At 41.1% G+C, this 19,347-nt stretch overlaps 1 protein-coding gene and 1 pseudogene across 1 annotated transcript; both read right to left on the reverse strand.

Annotated features, from left to right (window-relative positions):
- Positions 1-6,247: 6,247 nt before the first annotated feature.
- LOC137324040 (gamma-crystallin S-1-like) lies at positions 6,248-11,583 on the reverse strand (annotated as a pseudogene).
- Positions 11,584-13,065: 1,482 nt separating this feature from the next.
- On the reverse strand, positions 13,066-14,908 carry LOC137324041 (gamma-crystallin M2-like). The gene is made up of 2 exons (XM_067988211.1): positions 14,549-14,908; positions 13,066-13,341 (listed from the first exon to the last, which is right to left on the reverse strand). Exons 1-2 carry the CDS (start codon positions 14,906-14,908, stop codon positions 13,066-13,068), a joined length of 636 nt encoding a protein of 211 aa, XP_067844312.1.
- Positions 14,909-19,347: the final 4,439 nt, after the last annotated feature.

The following is a 19,347-nucleotide window of genomic DNA, read 5'->3' on the forward strand; positions in this document are numbered from 1 at the left end:
TTGGGGACATTCTTTAAAAAAATAGAAACAACTTTGCAATATTTAAATTATACTGACCCTGGAAAATTGCCCAGGGTCCAGGGTGAGCTCTTGGACGGGCAGAACTTCCACCTCAGCAAAGTTGCAGTGGGATTTCACCGAAGTGGAACATTGGGGCCACCATACTTTAGAATAACGAATGGTATGGTTATGATCGAGAAATGAGTTTAGACTATTTAGTTTAGACAGTGAGCACAGAACATGAGGACACAATTACAAAATTCACAAGCTTTGAGCAAGTTTAGAGTGGAGGAATAGAACTTTTTTCCCCCCAGAACTAGTTAATCATGGATCAATCAAAACCTTTAAAAATTAATTTTATCAACACTAGTCGAGAAAGTCAGTTGAGGGTTATAGAGGTATTGGTAGATCTGCTGACTTGCATGGTAGTTAGGACAAAAGTATCAAGATCTTAGCTTAATGCTTAGGCCTCACACCGGCAACAAGCAAGTGATAGGTGAATTCGACCTGCCATCATCTGTTACCAACCTACAGTTAAAAGCGGCCCCGTATCTCTTCCTTTTGGTAGGTTGGTTTGTCTAGAGTTGGGCGATTCTGCCTTCCTCTGGGATGCTTGGATTCTCCTTTGGGGGCGTCTGTGTTAAGTCACCTTCTTGTCAGCTTCTTTCTTTTGTCATTTTCCAGCACCATCACAGCTAAATTAACCTTGCACACAAATTGTCTCTCTGTAAAGTATAATCTTAATTTACGGACTGGGTTCAGAAATGTAATATGTTATACTTCACAGATTTTACTTCTGTTCATTTAAACAATTAACACCACTTAGTCTTCCAGCTGTTACTCTTAAGTCTTTTTGCAGAACTACTTCAAAAGTTATTTCGAACTTCTATTAACTTTCTGTCCTTTCTAGAAACTTTCTGACAACCTTCTGCTAGACTTTTTGGAAGCTTCTGAAAATTCTTGGAAACCTTCTTTAAATTAAGTATGGTTTTATGGATGTCATAAGGATCCTTTCCTTGGTGTCATTCAACTAAATGGGCGTCTGTTCGAAACTATGATTTCCAGATGTCCATTAATTTGACAAAGGACAAAAGTCCCAAGAATTGCCTTAAATGTTTCCACAAAATGGAGTCACTAGTCAGGCTGGAAAGGAAAGGATCAACGCTAATGAAACCATGAAGGGTTATACAAACAAAAAGTTATTTACCGGGGATAAAAGACAAACCAAAAAGACCGAGCAAAGACCTGAGAAGCTAGGAAGTAAATGAAAAATCTGGAAAATCTAGATGCCAATGCATCATCGATTTGGAGGTCATCAGAGGTACCAAAACTGCTGTGTGAGATGATTGACACCAGAAGGGCCGAACTATAACACATCACTCAGATTGGTCAATAGAATCAAGGAGGTTACCTTGTAAAGCACAATCTGTAACCCCATGGCCCAGCATATTCCTCACTCTACCATTACTAACAAGCCAGGAGATCAACCCTGGTTCAGTGAGGAGTGTAGAAGAGCATGCCAGGAGCAGCACCAGGTGTACCTAAAAATGAGGTGCCAACCTGGTGAAGCTACAACTCAGGACTACATGTATGCTAAACAGGAGAAGCAACAAGCTATAGACAGAGCTAAGCGATTCCACAACCAACGGATCAGATCAAAGCTCTGCAGTCCTGCCACATCCAGTCGTGAATGGTGGTGGACAATTAAACAACTCCGTGAACATCCCCCTCCTCAATGATGGTGGAGTCCAGCACGTGATTGCAAAAGACAAGGCTGAAGCGTTTGCAACCATCTTCAGCCAGAAGTGCCGAGTGGATGATCCATCTCGGCCTCCTCCCAATATCCCCATCATCACAGAAGCCAGTCTTCGGCCAATTCGATTCACTCCACGTGATATCAAGAAACGGCTGAGTGCACTGGATACAGCAAAGGCTTTGGGCCCTGACAACATCCCAGCTGTCGTGCTGAAGACTTGTGCTCCAGAACTATCCGCACCTCTAACCAAACTGTTCCAGTACAGCTACAACATTGGCATCTACCCGACAATGTGGAAAATTGCCCAGGTATGTCCTGTCACAAAAAGCAGGACAAATCCAATCCGGCCAATTACCGCCCCATCAGTCTACTCTCAATCATCAGCAAATTGATGGAAGGTGTCATTGAAAGTGCTATCAAGCGGCACTTACTCACCAATAACCTGCTCACTGATGCTCAGTTTGGGTTCCGCCAGGACCACTCGGCTCCAGACCTCATTACAGCCTTGGTCCAAACATGGACAAAAGAGCTGAATTCCAGAGGTGAGGTGAGAGTGACTGCCCTTGACATTAAGGCAGCATTTGACCGAGCGTGGCATGAAGGAGCCCTCGTAAAATTGAAGTCAATGGGAATCAGGGGGAAAACTCTGCAGTGGCTGGAGTCATTCCTAGCTCAAAGGAAGATGGTAGTGGTTGTTGGAGGCCAATCATCTCTGCCCCAGGACATTACTGCATGAGTTCCTCAGGGTAGTGCCCTAGGCCCAACCATCTTCAGCTACTTCATCAATGATCTTCCCTCCATCTTAATGTCAGAAATGGCGATGTTCACTCATGATTGCATAGTGTTCAGTTCCATTCTCAATGCCAAAGATAATAAAGTAGTCCGTGCCCGCATGCAGCAAGACTCGACAACATCCAGGCTTGGGCTAATAAGTTGCAAGTAACATTCATGCCAGACAAGTGTCAGGCAATGACCATGTCCAACAAGAGTCTAACCATCTCCCCTTGACATTCAACGGCATTACCATTGCCGAATACCCCACCATCAACATCCTGGGGGTCACCATTGACCAGAAACTTAACTAGACCAGCCAAATAAATACTGTGGCTACAAGAGCAGGTCGGAGGCTGGGTATTCTGCAGCGAGTGACTCACTTCCTGACTCCCCAAAGCCTTTCCACCATCTACAAGGCACAAGTCAGGAGTGTGATGGAATACTCTCCACTTGCCTGGATGAATGCAGCTCCAGCAAAATTCAAGAAGCTCAACACCATCCAGGACAAAGCAGCCCGCTTGATTGGCACCCCATCAACCACCCTAAACATTCACTCCCTTCACCACCAGCGCACCATGGCTGCAGTGTGTACCATTGTAAGATTCTCAAAATTCACAGATCCCCCAAAACTCGGAGAAAAACCCTAAAAAAAACACTGAGTATGGGAAAACTTGACTATAATCCTAAAATGGAAGGATAGTTGAGAGGTCACCAGATGAAATCAACAACACACACACCGTGGAGCTTCAGACATGACTCTGTTTTAATGCAAAACCGACCGCAGGGGGTCGACAATCACTCCCATTGAAAGAGGCAACTTTTCCAGACATGGTGGGGCCATGCCTTTGTTTTAAAGCAAAACCATCAACACCTAGGACGTTGGATACAAAAGGAAGCCTTATGTGACAAGCTCAAAATCAGAATTAACAATGACACATTGGGAGAAGCAATTTGCAATATGATTGGGACCATCAAAAAGCCATCAAAGATTCTTAAGGGCTTTGTAAGAACTGTTTAAACAGACCATTGTAAGAGAGACATCCACAAGGCGAAAGCTCTCTCTCTCTCTCTCTCTCTGGCTTGCTGGCTCTGGTGGGCTGCTTGTCTTGGTTCTGCCTGTGTCTGGAAAGAAGAGCAGTTTCCAGCAAACAACAAGACGAGGGGAAGGCAGTTCGACAGGGAAGATCAGCAGCTCTAGAAGCAGGCCGACACACAAGAAGAAACCAGAGGAACAGCCCCAGTGACCATCAGACACCTCGCAGCAACAAGGGCCTTACGAAACAACCAACCGAATATTACCACCAACCAACCGGGTAATATTGAGCCACCGCGACCAAAGAAAACCAACTCGGGAGAAAACCGAAGATCCGCAAAGTTTCCACTCTACAATCTATTTCTGACCTGCCTCTGGGTGAATTAGTGTCAAGGTTTCGTTTGGTGAGCATTATCTCTGGCCCTTTAGAGTCCAACCTAGCTAGTGAAGTGGGATTAGGAGGGGTGAGGTATCTTTCTACTGTAATTTCCCTCGTGTGTACTGAAGTGTTCCCCATTTTATTAGAGTGTTAAGATTGCTGTGTTGTATTTTCTCTCTTGAATAAAGGTCAAAGTTTCTTGCACTAAAACTAGTTGTCTGCTGCACTTTGTCACAACCCCCAAATAAGTCCAAGGTCTAGAACCCAGGGAGTGGGAGCGATTCGGACCGCTCAGAAGTCAGAGGTGAAGCTGACACACACCACCACCCCCTACACAATCTACAGGATGCACTGCAGCAACTCATCAAGGCTTCTTTGACAGTACCACCCAAACCCGCGACCTCTACCACCTAGAAGGACAAGGGCAGCAGGCACATGGGAACAACACCACATGCACATTCCCCTCCAAGTCACACACCATCCAGACTTGGAAATATATCGCCGTTCCTTGATCGTCGCTGTCAAAATCCTGGAAGTCACTACCAAACAGCATTGTGGGAGAACTTTCACCACATGGACTGCAGCAGTTCAAGAAGGCAGCTCACCACCACCTTCTCAAGGGCAATTTGTGATGGGAAATAAATGCTGGCCTTGTCAGCAATGCCCACATCCCATGAACAAATAAAAAAAAATTAACAATATATAAACTGGAGAGTTTGACACCAAAGCTTCGGGTATTAGCTCTTAGTTTAGTTCTAATTTTTAATTAGTTCTTGTAGGCGAAGGTGTTGTAGTTCTTTGTTTAGTATATGTAGAAGAGTCTCCGTAAAATTGGAAAATGTACTTCTGACTGAGAGAGAAAGAAAGGTTACAGAGATTAATATTGTATGAATATAGCAGTCCGATGCAGGCAGAGACTTGTGTCACCTAGATGTCCAAGTTTTCCTGAGATCGGGGGAGGTGAGGTTTAAGTCAGCTAGTCCAGATACAGCTACCAGCGCACAAAGTGAATTTATCCAGGAGCAGAGGATCCAGGAGGAATGGATAGCACCCCAACAGACCAAGGTTCATCACCGACGTCTCAGAAGGCTAACACCATCCTCCCAGAGGAAAACAAGGCAACAAGTTCATCAACACCAACTGATAAGGACGAGGGCATATAAATTCTGAAAACATTCTTTAAGATAAGCATACAGACTTTAATCTATTCAATAAATTGCCTGTCTAATAATGTTAGCCTGTCAGTCATGTAAGGAGTCTAATGCTAAATTGATCTCACCAATTTATATCAATCTGAGACACTGATCTCAACTGTAGATTTATAATCAGCAAACAGTTACTGCTGAATTACTGTGACATAACTGAACTCCTTTGTAACCTCAGTTATTTGTTTCATCAGTTGACACTTTCTACTAATTATTTGCATACTCAATGTTTAAATTTAAGTGTTGCTATCTGTGATTCTAAGGTAAATAAGCAATTATTAGTTCATGACTCTGTTCTCCAACTTCTTCTTTCATAATTGGCAGGAAAGGGTTAAGTCAATCACTCAGTACCATGTGTGGATTCCAATGGGAGGTTGGTCGTGTAAATGCTAATATAATCCAAACTGATTGATGTGGGAGGTTCGGTATTTAGGTATCATTAACTTCTCCGCGTAGACTGGGTGGTAAATCCCAGATGGTTTCTTGATGAGCAGTTAAGGTGATGGGGTTAAGGATTTGTCTGGTGCCCGTGATAAATCTGCTTGTCAGGGTATTGATCTCGGCATTCTTACAACTTCTGTTTGCCAGTGTATGTTTTGTGTGCTCCACAATCTAACCTGCTGCTCTGTCTAGGTGCTCCCCCAGTGGCAGGAGGAAGTGAGGCACTGTAAATAGTAGGAACACTGATAATTTATTTAATTGTTCACATTCCAGCAACTATCCAACTTCAATCAAATGTTCAAAATTAATTCGTGGATGATGTTTCAGAACTTTTCAGTTCAATTAAAAAGTAGTCAAAGCCTCTAAGATTTGTAGTGTAAAAATGAATGATTGTGATGTAAGTGTACAAGTGTACATGTTTGCCTGTCATTCTTCTGTTCACTGTTTTAATTGAGGCATCAACCCACTTATTTATGAAGGGTTAATGCCTTCATTAAACTGAGTCAAATCACTAAGGTAAAATATGGTCCATTAGAACCGCCCCAAAATGGTTTCCATGAAAATTCAAAAAATGCATTACGCTGATAACTCAATAATGGATATTTTATTTATGTTCATTAAAACATTGGTAAAGCAAATTTATGTTTTACAGCAACAATCTAGAAATCCCTCATCCGCCTGAAAGATCCGATAGTTGCACAAGAGCTGCCCCAGTCACTGGATCTCCTGTATTCACCGGGTCTCATGAAGTACTGTCGGCCTCTGTAGTTGGGATGTTCATAGAAGGTCCAGTAACCGTCCATCACATGGCAGGAGTGAATGTCACGGTAGCGGAAACGATCGTAGACAGATGGACAGTCATCCATGAATTCCATCATCTGTCCTCCAAAGTCAGGCCTCTCGTAAATCCTCATTCTGTGGTTTCCACCTCAGTACTGTAATATAAATAATATCATATCTGTGATGAGACTGTAAGTATACAGACTAATAGAAAAACAGATCACTTGGAAGGATTTGCAAGGCTATGGCAGAATTAGTAGAATTTAGAGGACTTTGCTAATAGGAAGCTATTCACCCTCAAAACAAAGTGCAGATAACTGAGCAACATCATTGCAACCGTATCAATGAGTGAAACCTTTGTGATTCCCTTGCTGCTATTCTATTACATATAATGAACCATAGCTGCAACATACCAGTTCTGATGTGGCATCAGTTGTCTCCATATATTCATCCTAGCACTAGCTGTCCTACCCCAGCAGATTAGTGAACTTCAACCCACAAGTAAATTTGCTGCCATATTTAAGATTTTTACCTTTTCTCCAGCGCTGACAACATGGAGGCATTTTGGAGAAGAGAGTTAGCCCATTGAATTAAACAATTGCCTCATCATTTAATGTTTAACCCGCCATGATGTGGAGACCAATAGCAGGAATGTAACAAACTATTATAATAAAGATGATGTGTAGCTAGTATAAGAGATCAGCACCACGGCAAGCAACATCTACAGTCAATGTGAGCTATTAGTTTTGTGTCTCAATTATAACACTGACATTATAACTTCTCTGATATAGTTCATTGCATGAAGGAGATACCCAGACTAATAAAACATGGCCTATAATCACTAAATGAAGAGTGAAAACAACAATACAAAGAAAAGTGAAGGATGCCAATAAACTATTAAAAAAGAGAATGAGAAAATTGATTAATGGACTATAATTAATGTAAATTATGTGAGCAACAAATTTATAGCCAGTAATGACCGCAAATATATAACTTACGTGTGGGTAGGTGCGACATGACCTGATGTTGTCATTGAATCCCATCCAGCACTGGTAGTCAGGATATTCTCAACTGCTCAGAACATACTGGTATCCCATGTAATTGGGTTTCTCATACAGCACCCACCAGTCACTCTCAACACGGATGGAGTTACAGCGGCTGAAGTATGAGCGCAGGTCAGCACAGTCAGTACTGCACTCGTAGTGCCGACCCTGGAAGTCCCTGTCCTCGTAAAAAGTGATCTGAGATAAAGTCAAATTGTAAATCAATAATTTAACAAGTTGAGGTATTTTTGCAATGTAAAAAATGAGAAATACAATGCATGAAATTAAACCGTGAACCTTGCCTTTCCCATTTTGAGTTCACAGCTAGGAAACCGCTCACTGAATGTGCCACTGCTTCCTACAGCTTGGTATTTATATGCTGGGCTGAAATGTCAATGTAAAGAATGCTTCATTATTCTGATGACACTGAACTCTATATCAGCAAAAAAAATAAACATGTCACATACGTTGCAAAAATAACACCAGTACAGTACATGTATTTAAAGATCAGTTATCGAATGTATTCTTTTGCTTTTACGTAATTTTAATTATTCTGCCACAAAATAAACTCAAAGAAGGAGAGTTCACAATGCTTCTCGGGGCTGGTGGTGTGATAGACACTCAAAATGGCAAATTTCCAACTCTGTTCAGTCACACTATTTACTTTGAGTTTATTTCGTGTTTTTTTAAAAACTGTTATGCTTTTTTCTTAGAAAAAGTTTTCTAAGAAAATAAGTGCATGGAATTTGTATGAAATTGGTGTCAGAATAAGCAAAATGTGTGCATACATCACAAGGTTCTTTATGGTGGTTTATTTTACTGCGAGGTTTCTTAATGCGTTCCCACTGCCATAATGCAGGAGTTATTTATAGGGGTCCTCAGTATTCTGGTTCTGAAATCATTTGGAGATATAGAGCATGGTTTCGTTCTGGAGATACACCAACTACATAGGATTTTTTTTCACTGGAATTGATGAAGGACGTAGGATAAATCCAACCCCTAAAACAATCAAATTGTCAGGGTATCGATCCCAGCATTCTTACAACTTCTGTTTGCCAGTGGATGTTTTGTGTGCTCCACAATCTAACCTACTGCTCTGTCTAGATGCTCCCCCAGTGACAGGAGGAAGTGAGTTATGTAAATAGCAGGAATACTGATAATTTATTGAATTGTTCACATTCCAGCAACTATCCAATTTCAATCATATGTTCAAAATTAATTAATGGATGATGTTTCAGAATTTTTCAGTTTAATTAAAATGTAGTCAAAGCCTCTAAGATTTGTAGTGTAAATGTAAATGTTTGTGATATATGTATACAAACACTTAACATGTTTACCTGTCCTTCCTCTGTTCACTGTTTCAATTGAGGTGTCAACCCCCTTATTTTAGATGGGTTAATACCTTCATTAAAATAGAATGAATATATCATATGGACATCTTCAGTGCTTGTATTCCAATATCACAAACACTGATTTGTACACTTACAGTTGCCTGTTGGACCATAGAAAAGTTAGTTGATACTTCTTCCCCTACATGTATTGATTTATATTCCCCAACTACATCTATCTGGAAGCAACATGGAAAGCTGTCATGTGGGGCTTGATATTAGCAGGGCGGCGGGTTTTCAGCGGGGGGTCGACCGGGCGCGTGGGTAATGTACCCAGTGAAATCGGGGTGCTCCTCTCGGAATCGCAGGCTAATTGGAGCCACTTACCTTTGCTTTCGGGTTTCGCGCTGAAAAGCTGCGCAGCGGGCGGACTGCGCATGTGCAGCATAGGCTGTCAGCTGGAGGAGCTCTATTTAAAGGGGCAGTCCTCCACTGACTGATGCTGCAGAAAAAGGAAAAATTACAGCATGGAGCAGCCCAGGGGAAAGGCTGCTCCCAGGTTTAATGATGCCTCACTCCAGGTATTATTGGATGGGGTGAGGAGGAGGGGGGAGGAGGACAGAGATCTTCTCCCCAACGGGCGGGAGGAAGCAGCCTGCCTCTGCCATCAAGAAGGCCTGGCTCGAGGTGGCAGAGGAGGCCACCTGCACCACCAACATATCGCCCACCTGCATACAGTGTAGGAGGTGCTTCAGTGACCTAAGTAGGTCAGCCAAAGTGAGTACACTTACTCATTCCCCTACACTCCGTCTGCCACATCACCGCCCCCACCCCACATCTCCTTCTGCACTGTCAACACTACTCTGTCACATCACTCCTCACACCCACTCAAAGCTCATCCTCATCTTACCTGCACTTACTCACCTCGCCAGTACTCATCCCACCACTACCACTCAACCCAATCCTCATACAATCTCATGGCTCTATCTCATACTCACCCTCTCGTGCATCTCTTTCACAGTCAGCCTCACTCAACCTGCCACTACCTGTGCTGCAGCCACAGGGCATGCATCACATATGTGCAGTAGGAAGCGTAAGGCAAACGTGTCATGAGCATGAAGGGGATGCACAAGGATGTTTGAGGGTTTGTCATGGTTTTTACCTATATTTAATTTCTGATCAACTCACATAACATATTATATTGTCACCACTACTGCCACGTCTTTGCGAATCTTGTCTGGTTTGTGCAATAATGCCCTTTCCTGAGGATCACAATGAAGACCCACAACTGATGCCACCCATTGTATCACTGCAGAGTGGGTGTAGGTGTATTTGCAGGGCTCTTTTGTGCAGACGGCTGAGAGACGTCGGCGATGTCCCCAGTGGCACCCTGGAAGGATGCGGAGAAGAAGTTGTTGAGAGCAGTGGTGACTTTGACAGCGACAGGCAAGAAGATGGTGCTCGGGCCAACCGGGAGCAGCTCGGCATGAAGGAGGCTGCAGATGTCCACGACTACATGTTGAGTGACTCTGAGCCTCCGTGTGCACTGCTGCTCAGAGAGGTCCAGGAAGCTGAGCCTCGGTCTGTGGACCCTGTGGCGAGGGTAGTGCCTTCTGCGCCGCATCTCTCTCTGCCGTTGCCCTCCCTCCTGCTGTGCAGGTGGATTGTCACAGCACTGTGTTGTGGTGCTCCACGTGTCAGAGGTGGACAGCGTGGCCGGCGAGGCTGGTAATGCTGTTTGCCCTCCGAGGAGGTCATGACTGCAGCTACGGCGGCCCCCATCCGGCAGATGTACATTTGAGGGGGTCCGCAAGGTAGGTACATGTGTCTGGACACCGGGGTAAGTGTGCAAGTTTGTGAATTTTATTGTTAGGAGGAGGGTGGTGGAGGCCAAACTTTGTCCAAAGTGACAGAGTGGCCTCCTGCAATGATTGAGGGTCTCCCCCACCACCCCACCCCCCACACCTGTCAAATGGACCGTTGCAGCTGCCACAGGCTGATGGCTGCAATACGTCCATTTGAACTGGGAGTGTTTCCCCCAGTACGGGAAACAGTCCCAGTTGTTTGCAAAATCCCACCCCTCCTAAAATATCATGTTAATCAGGTCTCTAAACGACCTGAAATACCTAAATAAATACTTTAAGTGGCACCCCGCCAGCTTTAATTGCCGGCGGGAGTCCCACATGCAGGGGCTGCACGCACATGTCAGCGCATCACTGGGGAACCCGGAAGTGGGCGGGTTGGAGCCGGGCTCCAGACCCGCCCCGGGAATCCCCGATTTTCGCAGCCCCCCCCGCCACGAACGCGCCCGATCGGGGGTGCAAAAATCGAGCCCGTGAAGTCAGATCTTGCCCAAAGACTTCAATTGATTCTTATTTTCTTGATGGGGAGGTTGGTAGTGGCATAGTTGATGTGCTCTTTTATGCAATGTATAGATTTAGGAAAGAAAAGCATGCTTATACATTTCCTCCATATTTTGCTTTGGAAAGTAAGCAATTACATAATGGAGGACTGACTGCAGCATTGTCAGAAATTACAATTGGCTGCAATTTATAACTTGAACTGAGAAGAGTAAGTGATTAGAGACAGAAAATCATTACATTTGTAAGTATTAAAGTTTTTTCTTGGGGACAAAGAATGCAACATTTGGTTTTACCAAATTATAAGGAGTCATCTCAGTTTTGCATAATTAAATAAAAGCCTGGTCAATCACCTCAGGATCAGACAGACACTTCCTGGGGCAAATTTATATTTAATTTTCACTATGTTACTTCACAGATATTGTTGCTGATGATCCAGCTTTGACACACTTTTCAAAGTATTTGGCTTCAAATAAACCAACATGCCCGGTATCATTAATTATCACATAAATTGTTGTGTAATACATTGTGCATCCACTGAATTTTGTATTTCAAGATATCTACATAAATTCCCTTCAAAAACTTAGTGAAATTAAATTGTTCCAATCTATGGTATTAGTTGCATGTTGCAATGATAATGGAGAAAGGGGACATTCTAGTCTTGATTCACTGTCCAAATAAAAGGCTAAATAAATGTTTTTTAATAATCGCTGCACAGGGATAATTGCATAATCAATTGACTATTTTACCACTGTTGGAAACTGGGTTCCAGTTAAAAAGTTCATGAATCAGGCAGGAAATATTTCCATTCAATTCTTCCAAAAGCTATCTCTGCATCTACTAAAAATATAGCTTTTTAGCTAAAATGATTGCTCAGAAAAAAAGTGAGAGATAAAGACCCAATCTAATTCATATTAAGAATTATTGTTAGAATCAGTTCTACCCTCAGTATCTAGCATTTTGGAATCTGTCCGGAGAAAGAAAGATTATCATGAAGGCAGCACAGATTGGCTGTTCTCAGCAGAGATTTCTAATTGGAACCTAACTATTTGACGTACAATCCAGTAGAGAATTATATTAAGTCAAGTGATTTTGTTGTTGTGCCATCTGCTCAGAAATAGGCATATTCACTGCCTCTGGGACCTTTGATGCAAAATTGCTCAGTTAGCTAATTACGAAATTTGCGGGATTTGTTATGGGTTGTCATTAGGGTTGCCAACTCTGGTTGAACGTACTCCTGAAGGTTTCATCACATGACCTTCCACCTCCAACCGCCCTTTCCAATCAAACAATCTTTTTTTCCATCTCCAATATTTTTATAACTAATAAATAAAAGTGTTTAAAGAAAATGAAAAAGAACAGCATTTTTTCTCATGTCCCTATGATCTTTCTCTTGGGTTTCTCGCAGCAGTGTCCAGGAGATTAATCTTCAATTCCTGAACACTGCAAGGCAATCCTGGAGGGTTGGCAACCCTAGTTGACGTGCCATGCCAAATCCTAGTTATGAGAGTTGGTGTGCTATTGGTGACTGAGGGAGAAGTGAGACTGGGTGTTCTGTCACATTAAGAACTATTTACAAAATTGAAAGTAAATATAACATAGTTGAGGTACTTTCTTATCATCAAGGTAATCACTGTGTTTATGTAATCAGCTGTTCAATCAAAAGTATTTATCAAGTCCAATTACAATGTAAATTATTATCTAGCGTTAGATGAAGAGGGGTGTGAGGAGGCTCGTGTGGAGCAAAAACGCCGGTGTGGACCAGTTGGGCCGAATGGCCTGTTTTTGTGCTGTAGACTCGATGTAATTCTATGTAATCTATCGGATTAGTCACCCAAATACAATTATTGTTCTATATAATTCCATGAGAATCAGAAAAAATGAATAAGATTATAGTGCAGTGAAGCATATTTTATTCTGCTCAGAAATGTTTCAGTAAAATAATATCAAGCTTTTCAACAGCAATTTAGAAATCCCTCATTCGCCTGAAAGATCCGATAGTTGCACAAGAGCTGCCCCAGTCACTGAATCTCCTGTATTCACCGGGTCTCATGAAGTACTGTCGGCCTCTGTAGTTGGGATGTTCATAGAAGGTCCAGTAACCGTCCATCACATGGCAGGAGTGAATGTCACGGTAGCGGAAACGATCGTAGACAGATGGACAGTCATCCATGAATTCCATCATCTGTCCTCCAAAGTCAGGCCTCTCATAAATCCTCATTTTGTAGGAATCACCTCTGTACTATAATATAAATAACAATTAACATATTAACATATCATCATGCCAACATGACTGCAGCATATTTAGGAAAACAGATTGCTATAAGGCGGCAGAAGGTTATAACAAAACCAAGCAATAGATGAAGTTATTAACCATTAAAGCAAATCATAAACAGTCTATTAAAATATTTGGAACCTTTTGATCGGGTTACGCCATTGTAACTCCCTTACTGCTTACCCAATGAAACATTTATTGTGACTACCTTGGAAGCTGATTTTAGGCTGACTGAAGATGCTGGATTTTCATAATGACAATAACTGGGAGATACTTCACCCAAGATTTCAGCGAATTCTCTCAGTAAAGTAACGCTGGTACCAGGTTTTAGATCGTCCTTTTCTCTTTATAATTAAAGGAGCATACCACTAGCACTTAACAAAGAGGATAACTTGGGGGTAGCCACAGTTTTTGTATTTGTGGGCCGCTTAGATAAATCCTCGTGGGCCAGATATAAGGTTTAAATCATTGTTCCTGTTAATTTAATTTATATCTCAAGCCACTGATACTAACAGATCATGAAGTTATGACATGGGATTTATCTACCAGGGAGGGAACAGCAGTAAGAATGATCCATTGGATACCTCTAGGCTTGCAAAATTCAAACAGGACTAACCAGACAGTAAGAAATGTAAGATAGTTGTTTGGGCTTTGTGGGCCATGCTACCAGGACACACAAGGAGCCCACATGCCCGAGGTGGGACACCCTGATTTAACCAGTATACCCGGGGCAAGGCTTTTGCGCTAACACATCATTTCCCCCCATACCAATGAGAGGAATAAATAAATCAGAACAATTACATTTCAATACTTCCTGTGACTGAGTAACAAACCTGCAACCAGATACTACAATATTAACCATAATTTCAAGAACTTGTCTTACTATGATTGGTCAGAGTATTATAACATTCTCTATTCTTACACCGTTGATGTAACAGTGTGGTGCAGCAATGATTTAATGCTAGCTTTTAAATTAAAATGTTAATTCATCTTCAGAGACAGGAATTGACAATAGTCTGTTAGGTAAAAGATTACCCATTGAAAAAATGAGGGAATTAGAATAAACCTGTATTAAAAAGGCAGCTGGTAACAAAAATCTATTAACGGCCCAACAATATAAATCACACAAGAAAATCATTTACATCATTATCATGACCATAAAACCAAAACTTACATATGGGTAGGTGCGACATGACCTGATATTGTCATCGAATCCCATCCAGCGCTGGTAGTCAGGATATTCTCCCTTGCTCAGAACATACTGGTATCCCATGTAATTGGGTTTCTCATACAGCACCCACCAGTCACTGTCAACACGGATGGAGTTACAGCGGCTGAAGAAAGAGTGCAGGTCAGCACAGTCTGTACTGCACTCATGGTGCCGACCCTGGAAGTTCCTGTCCTCGTAAAAGATGATCTGAGAAAAAAAAACATAAATTAACCAATAGTTTAAACAGTTTAGAGTTATTATAAAATAGTTAATATAATACGCAAAATACAATGGGCAGGCCAACCTTTCCCATTTTGACTTCATACCTCAAGTCACTGATACTAACAGATCATGAAGATCTGATTTAGGATTTATCTAAAAGGGAGGGAACAGTAGTAAGAACGATCCTTTGGAAACCTATAGGCTTGCAAAATTCAAACAGGACCAGCCAGAGAGTAAGAAATGTAAGATAGTTGTTTGGGCTTTGTGGGCCATGCTAGCAGGGCACACTGGGCAGAAGGAGCCCCCATGCCCCAGGTGGGACACCCTGGCTTATCCAGTCTACCCAGGGCAAGGCTTTTGCCCTGCACATCATTTCCCCCCATACCAATAACAGGAATAAATAAATCATGGTGCCGACCCTGGAAGTTCCTGTCCTCGTAAAAGATGATCTGAGGAAAAAACATAATTTAACCGATAGTTTAAACAGTTTAGAGTTATTATAAAATAGTTAATATAATATGCAAAATACAATGGGCAGGCCAACCTTTCCCATTTTGACTTCACAGTTAGATTGAGCTGACTGGATGTGCTATTGCTTCATACAGCTTGGTATTTATATGCTATACTGAAAGGCCATGGTAGAGAATAGCTTTGTTAATTTAATGAGAGAACTGTATTTCAGCAAAAAAGGAACAAAGGACATTTCATATACATTGCAGAGAAACACCAGCATTGATACTAACAAACATGTCATTCATTCTTTTCATTTTGCCTTCATTCACTTTTATTGTTCTGTGACAAAAAGAAAATCAGAGGATGAGATTCCACAGAGCTTTTAAGAGCTGGTGTCATGCAAAACACACAAAATGTTTAATTTCCTACTTTGCTGAGTCTAATAAAAGTATTTTGACATTTCTGTTGCTCCTTATAACCCTTCTGGTTAAAAGCCATTGATTTTTTACCAAAGGTTTACCTCCTAATTGCTGATGGATTATGTTTCTGTTAGTATTATTTTCATCATCTCATTCTGCTATAGCTGGGAATGTTTTATTCATTTTTTTTCTAATTCAGAAATTGCTTAATTACAGAAAATTATATTTATCTGATCAGCCAAAATCTTTAATTAAAATACGAACATTATCAGAGAATAAATCAGGGTCTTAAATCTTCATCATTATTAAACTTGATGACAAAAAAAATTAAAATGTATTGACATTTAATTAATTTCAATTAGTTCAATAGAATTCTAATTGCATACATAGGTTCAGTTAAGACTTTATATCCATCGTATTATTAATAAAATGGGATTAAAACTATTTCAGAGTTATAGCAAGCAGTGCTTTGTGATAACTGTTTCCTAAATTCCTATAGCGTAATTTAATCAATATCATTAGGAAGATGTGTCTTACTCAAGAAATTAATTCCCCACATGCTACATAAGTTTAGAATAGATCTCAGAACTCTACATTTGGGAAGGAAAAACAAGGAATGGGAGTACACACTCAATGGAAAGACACTGAAGGATGTGAATGAACAGAGAGAGGATTCAAATACATAATTCCCTGAAAGTGCAGGTAGATAAAGCCATGAAACAGCCAATAGAACTTTAGGTTTTATAAATAGGGGCATAGAGTACAAGAATAAAAGAGCAATGATAAATTTGTACAAAACATTGGTTATGCCATAGTTAGAGTACTATGAGCAGATTTGGGCACCCCATTAAAGGAAGGACATGAAAGCCTCAGAAAGCATACAGCATAGATTCACCAGGATGATGCCAAGGATGGGAAACAAAAGTTATGAGGAGAACCTTGGAAAACAGACAATTTCCATTGGAGCAGAGAGAACAAGGAAGAGGTTTAATTGGGGGGTTTAAATTATGAAGGGTTTTGCTATGGTGAACAATGAAAGACTATTCCCTCTGGTTTGGGAGTCAGTGTTGAGGGGCCATCAATTTAAAATTACCATTAAGAGAGGGAGGTTAGGTGACATTTCTCTACACAAAGGGTTGTTGTAATATGGAGTACTTTTCCACAGGGAATGGCTGAGGCAGGAATCATTGCATCTTTTAAGGTTAAATATTTGAAGCAGAGGGCTATGGGAAGAGCTTGGGGTAGTAGGATTAGTTTTGGGTTGCTCCAGCAAAGAGGCGCCACAGACACGATGGGCTAAGCAGCCTCCTTCTGCACTGTAAACCTCTATGGTGCAATGGTTCTTTACAAGAGTTAAGTCTAATTTTGCTCACATGGCATATGTAAATCTGTTTAATGATGGGTGAGGATTGAATGGAGTTTACTTACCAGTTTGCTTTTTTGAAACCTAAAATGATCTCGACTAAGAAATCCAATCAGAAAATTTTAGAACCTTTCAATTGTTTGCTGATATTATATCCGTATCAAATGATCCTGAGATATTGTTATCCACTATATTGCATTCCTGAATAGATATTTGGTTGCTTTCATTTCAAGATTAATCTGGGGTTCCAAATTTTAAAAAGGAAGGAAATTATACAAAAGAACTTAATTTTTTTCCAGAGAGGTACAGTCTTGGGATAGACCTAAAACATCTCCACATATGCCTTTTATCAATGTCATATATCCCACACATACATATTCTATTTGATCAGACAATGGGTGAGCTATATCAAGCTGTAAATTTTAACTGAATTCTTTTTAAATCAGTACGGAAGGAAATTCTCTATCTCTGTGACTAGATTTTAGGAGATCAGTTGTACACGTGACCTTAATATTTCCAATTTTTAAGTTAAACAATCAAGCAATTATCTTACGGCTTTTTCTGACTCATGAATAATATCTGAATTGCAGTATTAATTAAAATATTCTTGGTCATTCCTGAATTCCTCAACTAATAGATGAAATGAACAGCCAGTAAATGTATTTTGGATTGACACTAAATCCAATGATTTGCCATCAAATTGCACAGCATATTTAATGTTTCTGGTGTGATGCTCCTGGCAATAAATTGAAACAGCTTCACCTCCAAGTTCCCCTTTAGCATGTATCAATGTCTCTTCATTGTCGCTGAGTCAAAATCCTGGAATTCCCTACCTTCCCCCATCATGACACTATTATCAATACAAGGGTTGTAGTGGTTCACAGAGAAGGCCGACCACCACCTTCTCAGAGCAACTGGGGATGGGCAATAAATGCGGCCTTACCACCGTCATCATCATCCTGAAAACAAATCCAAACAGATTAAGCATCCTCTACTCTCTGGCCTCACTTGACTTGTATGCATGTCTTCTAGCTATGTGATCATAGTTTAAGTTAAATAACCTGTTTCCATTTATATCATGCTGGTCTTAAAGATCTCAGGATCTTTAAGACCAGCATCAAAATTCTTCTTAATTTTCCTTTCCTTTCTCGATTGAAAACAATTTGCATTTTGAGAACCAGTTACCTTCAGCCTTGTTCCCACATACAGATGAATTAACCAATATTTGACTGGCATAAAAACCTGATTTAAGCTCAAACTTTAAATACTTAGTTACTTATGTAGAGCTCATTGATATATTTATGAAAAGTGATGAGAGTAAGAGGGACATGCTAGCCTTGCTTTCTGGTGTAAAATCAAAGAAGAAGGAACTCAGGCCATTGTAATAATAAAGGATTCATGGCAGAAGATGTTCTTCAGTCATACAAAGCACAAAAAAATTCTATATATCTGCAAAGCTAAAAGGGGACAATTCCACTCAACTATTAAAGGTCATTTCCATATCTTGGGGGAGACCAACTGTTAGGGAACATCACAATCCAGAACAATAATCAAAATTGCTAAATCACTTGGCATTATCAACAGGCAAATAATATTTAATAAATCTAAATTAACAAGGAGGAGTAGAATCCCCACGGATCTCTGTAAGAGAAGCATTATGCAAACTTTCTAAATAATATTGCTAACCTTGTTAGGAAAAGCATTATATAGGCTTTCCCTGTGAGCAAGGCTTTCTGTTCTCTGTTATTAAGCACCAACAGGCTTTTGCTCACCTTCTGTAGATAATGCACCCTTGAGTAATGGGAATTATGTCTCATTCCTATCTCATGTGCATAAGATGGGTAAAGGGAGTTGGCCAGAGTTTAGTAAGAATACAGGATGCTTTGGGATAAACATGGGGCTAGAAATTCGGCCGTGTAACACCCATTGTTTCGCGCTACGCAGCCTCCCGAAGCTCCAAAATGACGTCTGGGATATGCGCGCATGCTTCTAGCGTTATGTCCGCCGGACGCCATGTTGGTAAAGGGTTTCACACACACACAGAAAACGAACGCAGGGTTAGCATGTAAAGTAGGGAGAATATGCGTTAGATCAGTGTGCATTGCTGATTTAAAGTGACAGATACTATTTTGGCACTTAACGCTCCACTCAATGCATTGTCTTAACCACCAACACCTGAACATGTCTTAGATGGCCTGGAGGACCCCCCACAAGTGCTATTTAAAGGGACCATGCAGGATTTACATGTAAGTTAATGGATTATTGCTTCTGGCTGCTGATGCATTTGTACCTGTTTTTGGAGGTCT

This window comes from Heptranchias perlo, chromosome 7 (genome assembly GCF_035084215.1).
Source record: "Heptranchias perlo isolate sHepPer1 chromosome 7, sHepPer1.hap1, whole genome shotgun sequence".
NCBI classification, from domain to species: domain Eukaryota; kingdom Metazoa; phylum Chordata; class Chondrichthyes; order Hexanchiformes; family Hexanchidae; genus Heptranchias; species Heptranchias perlo.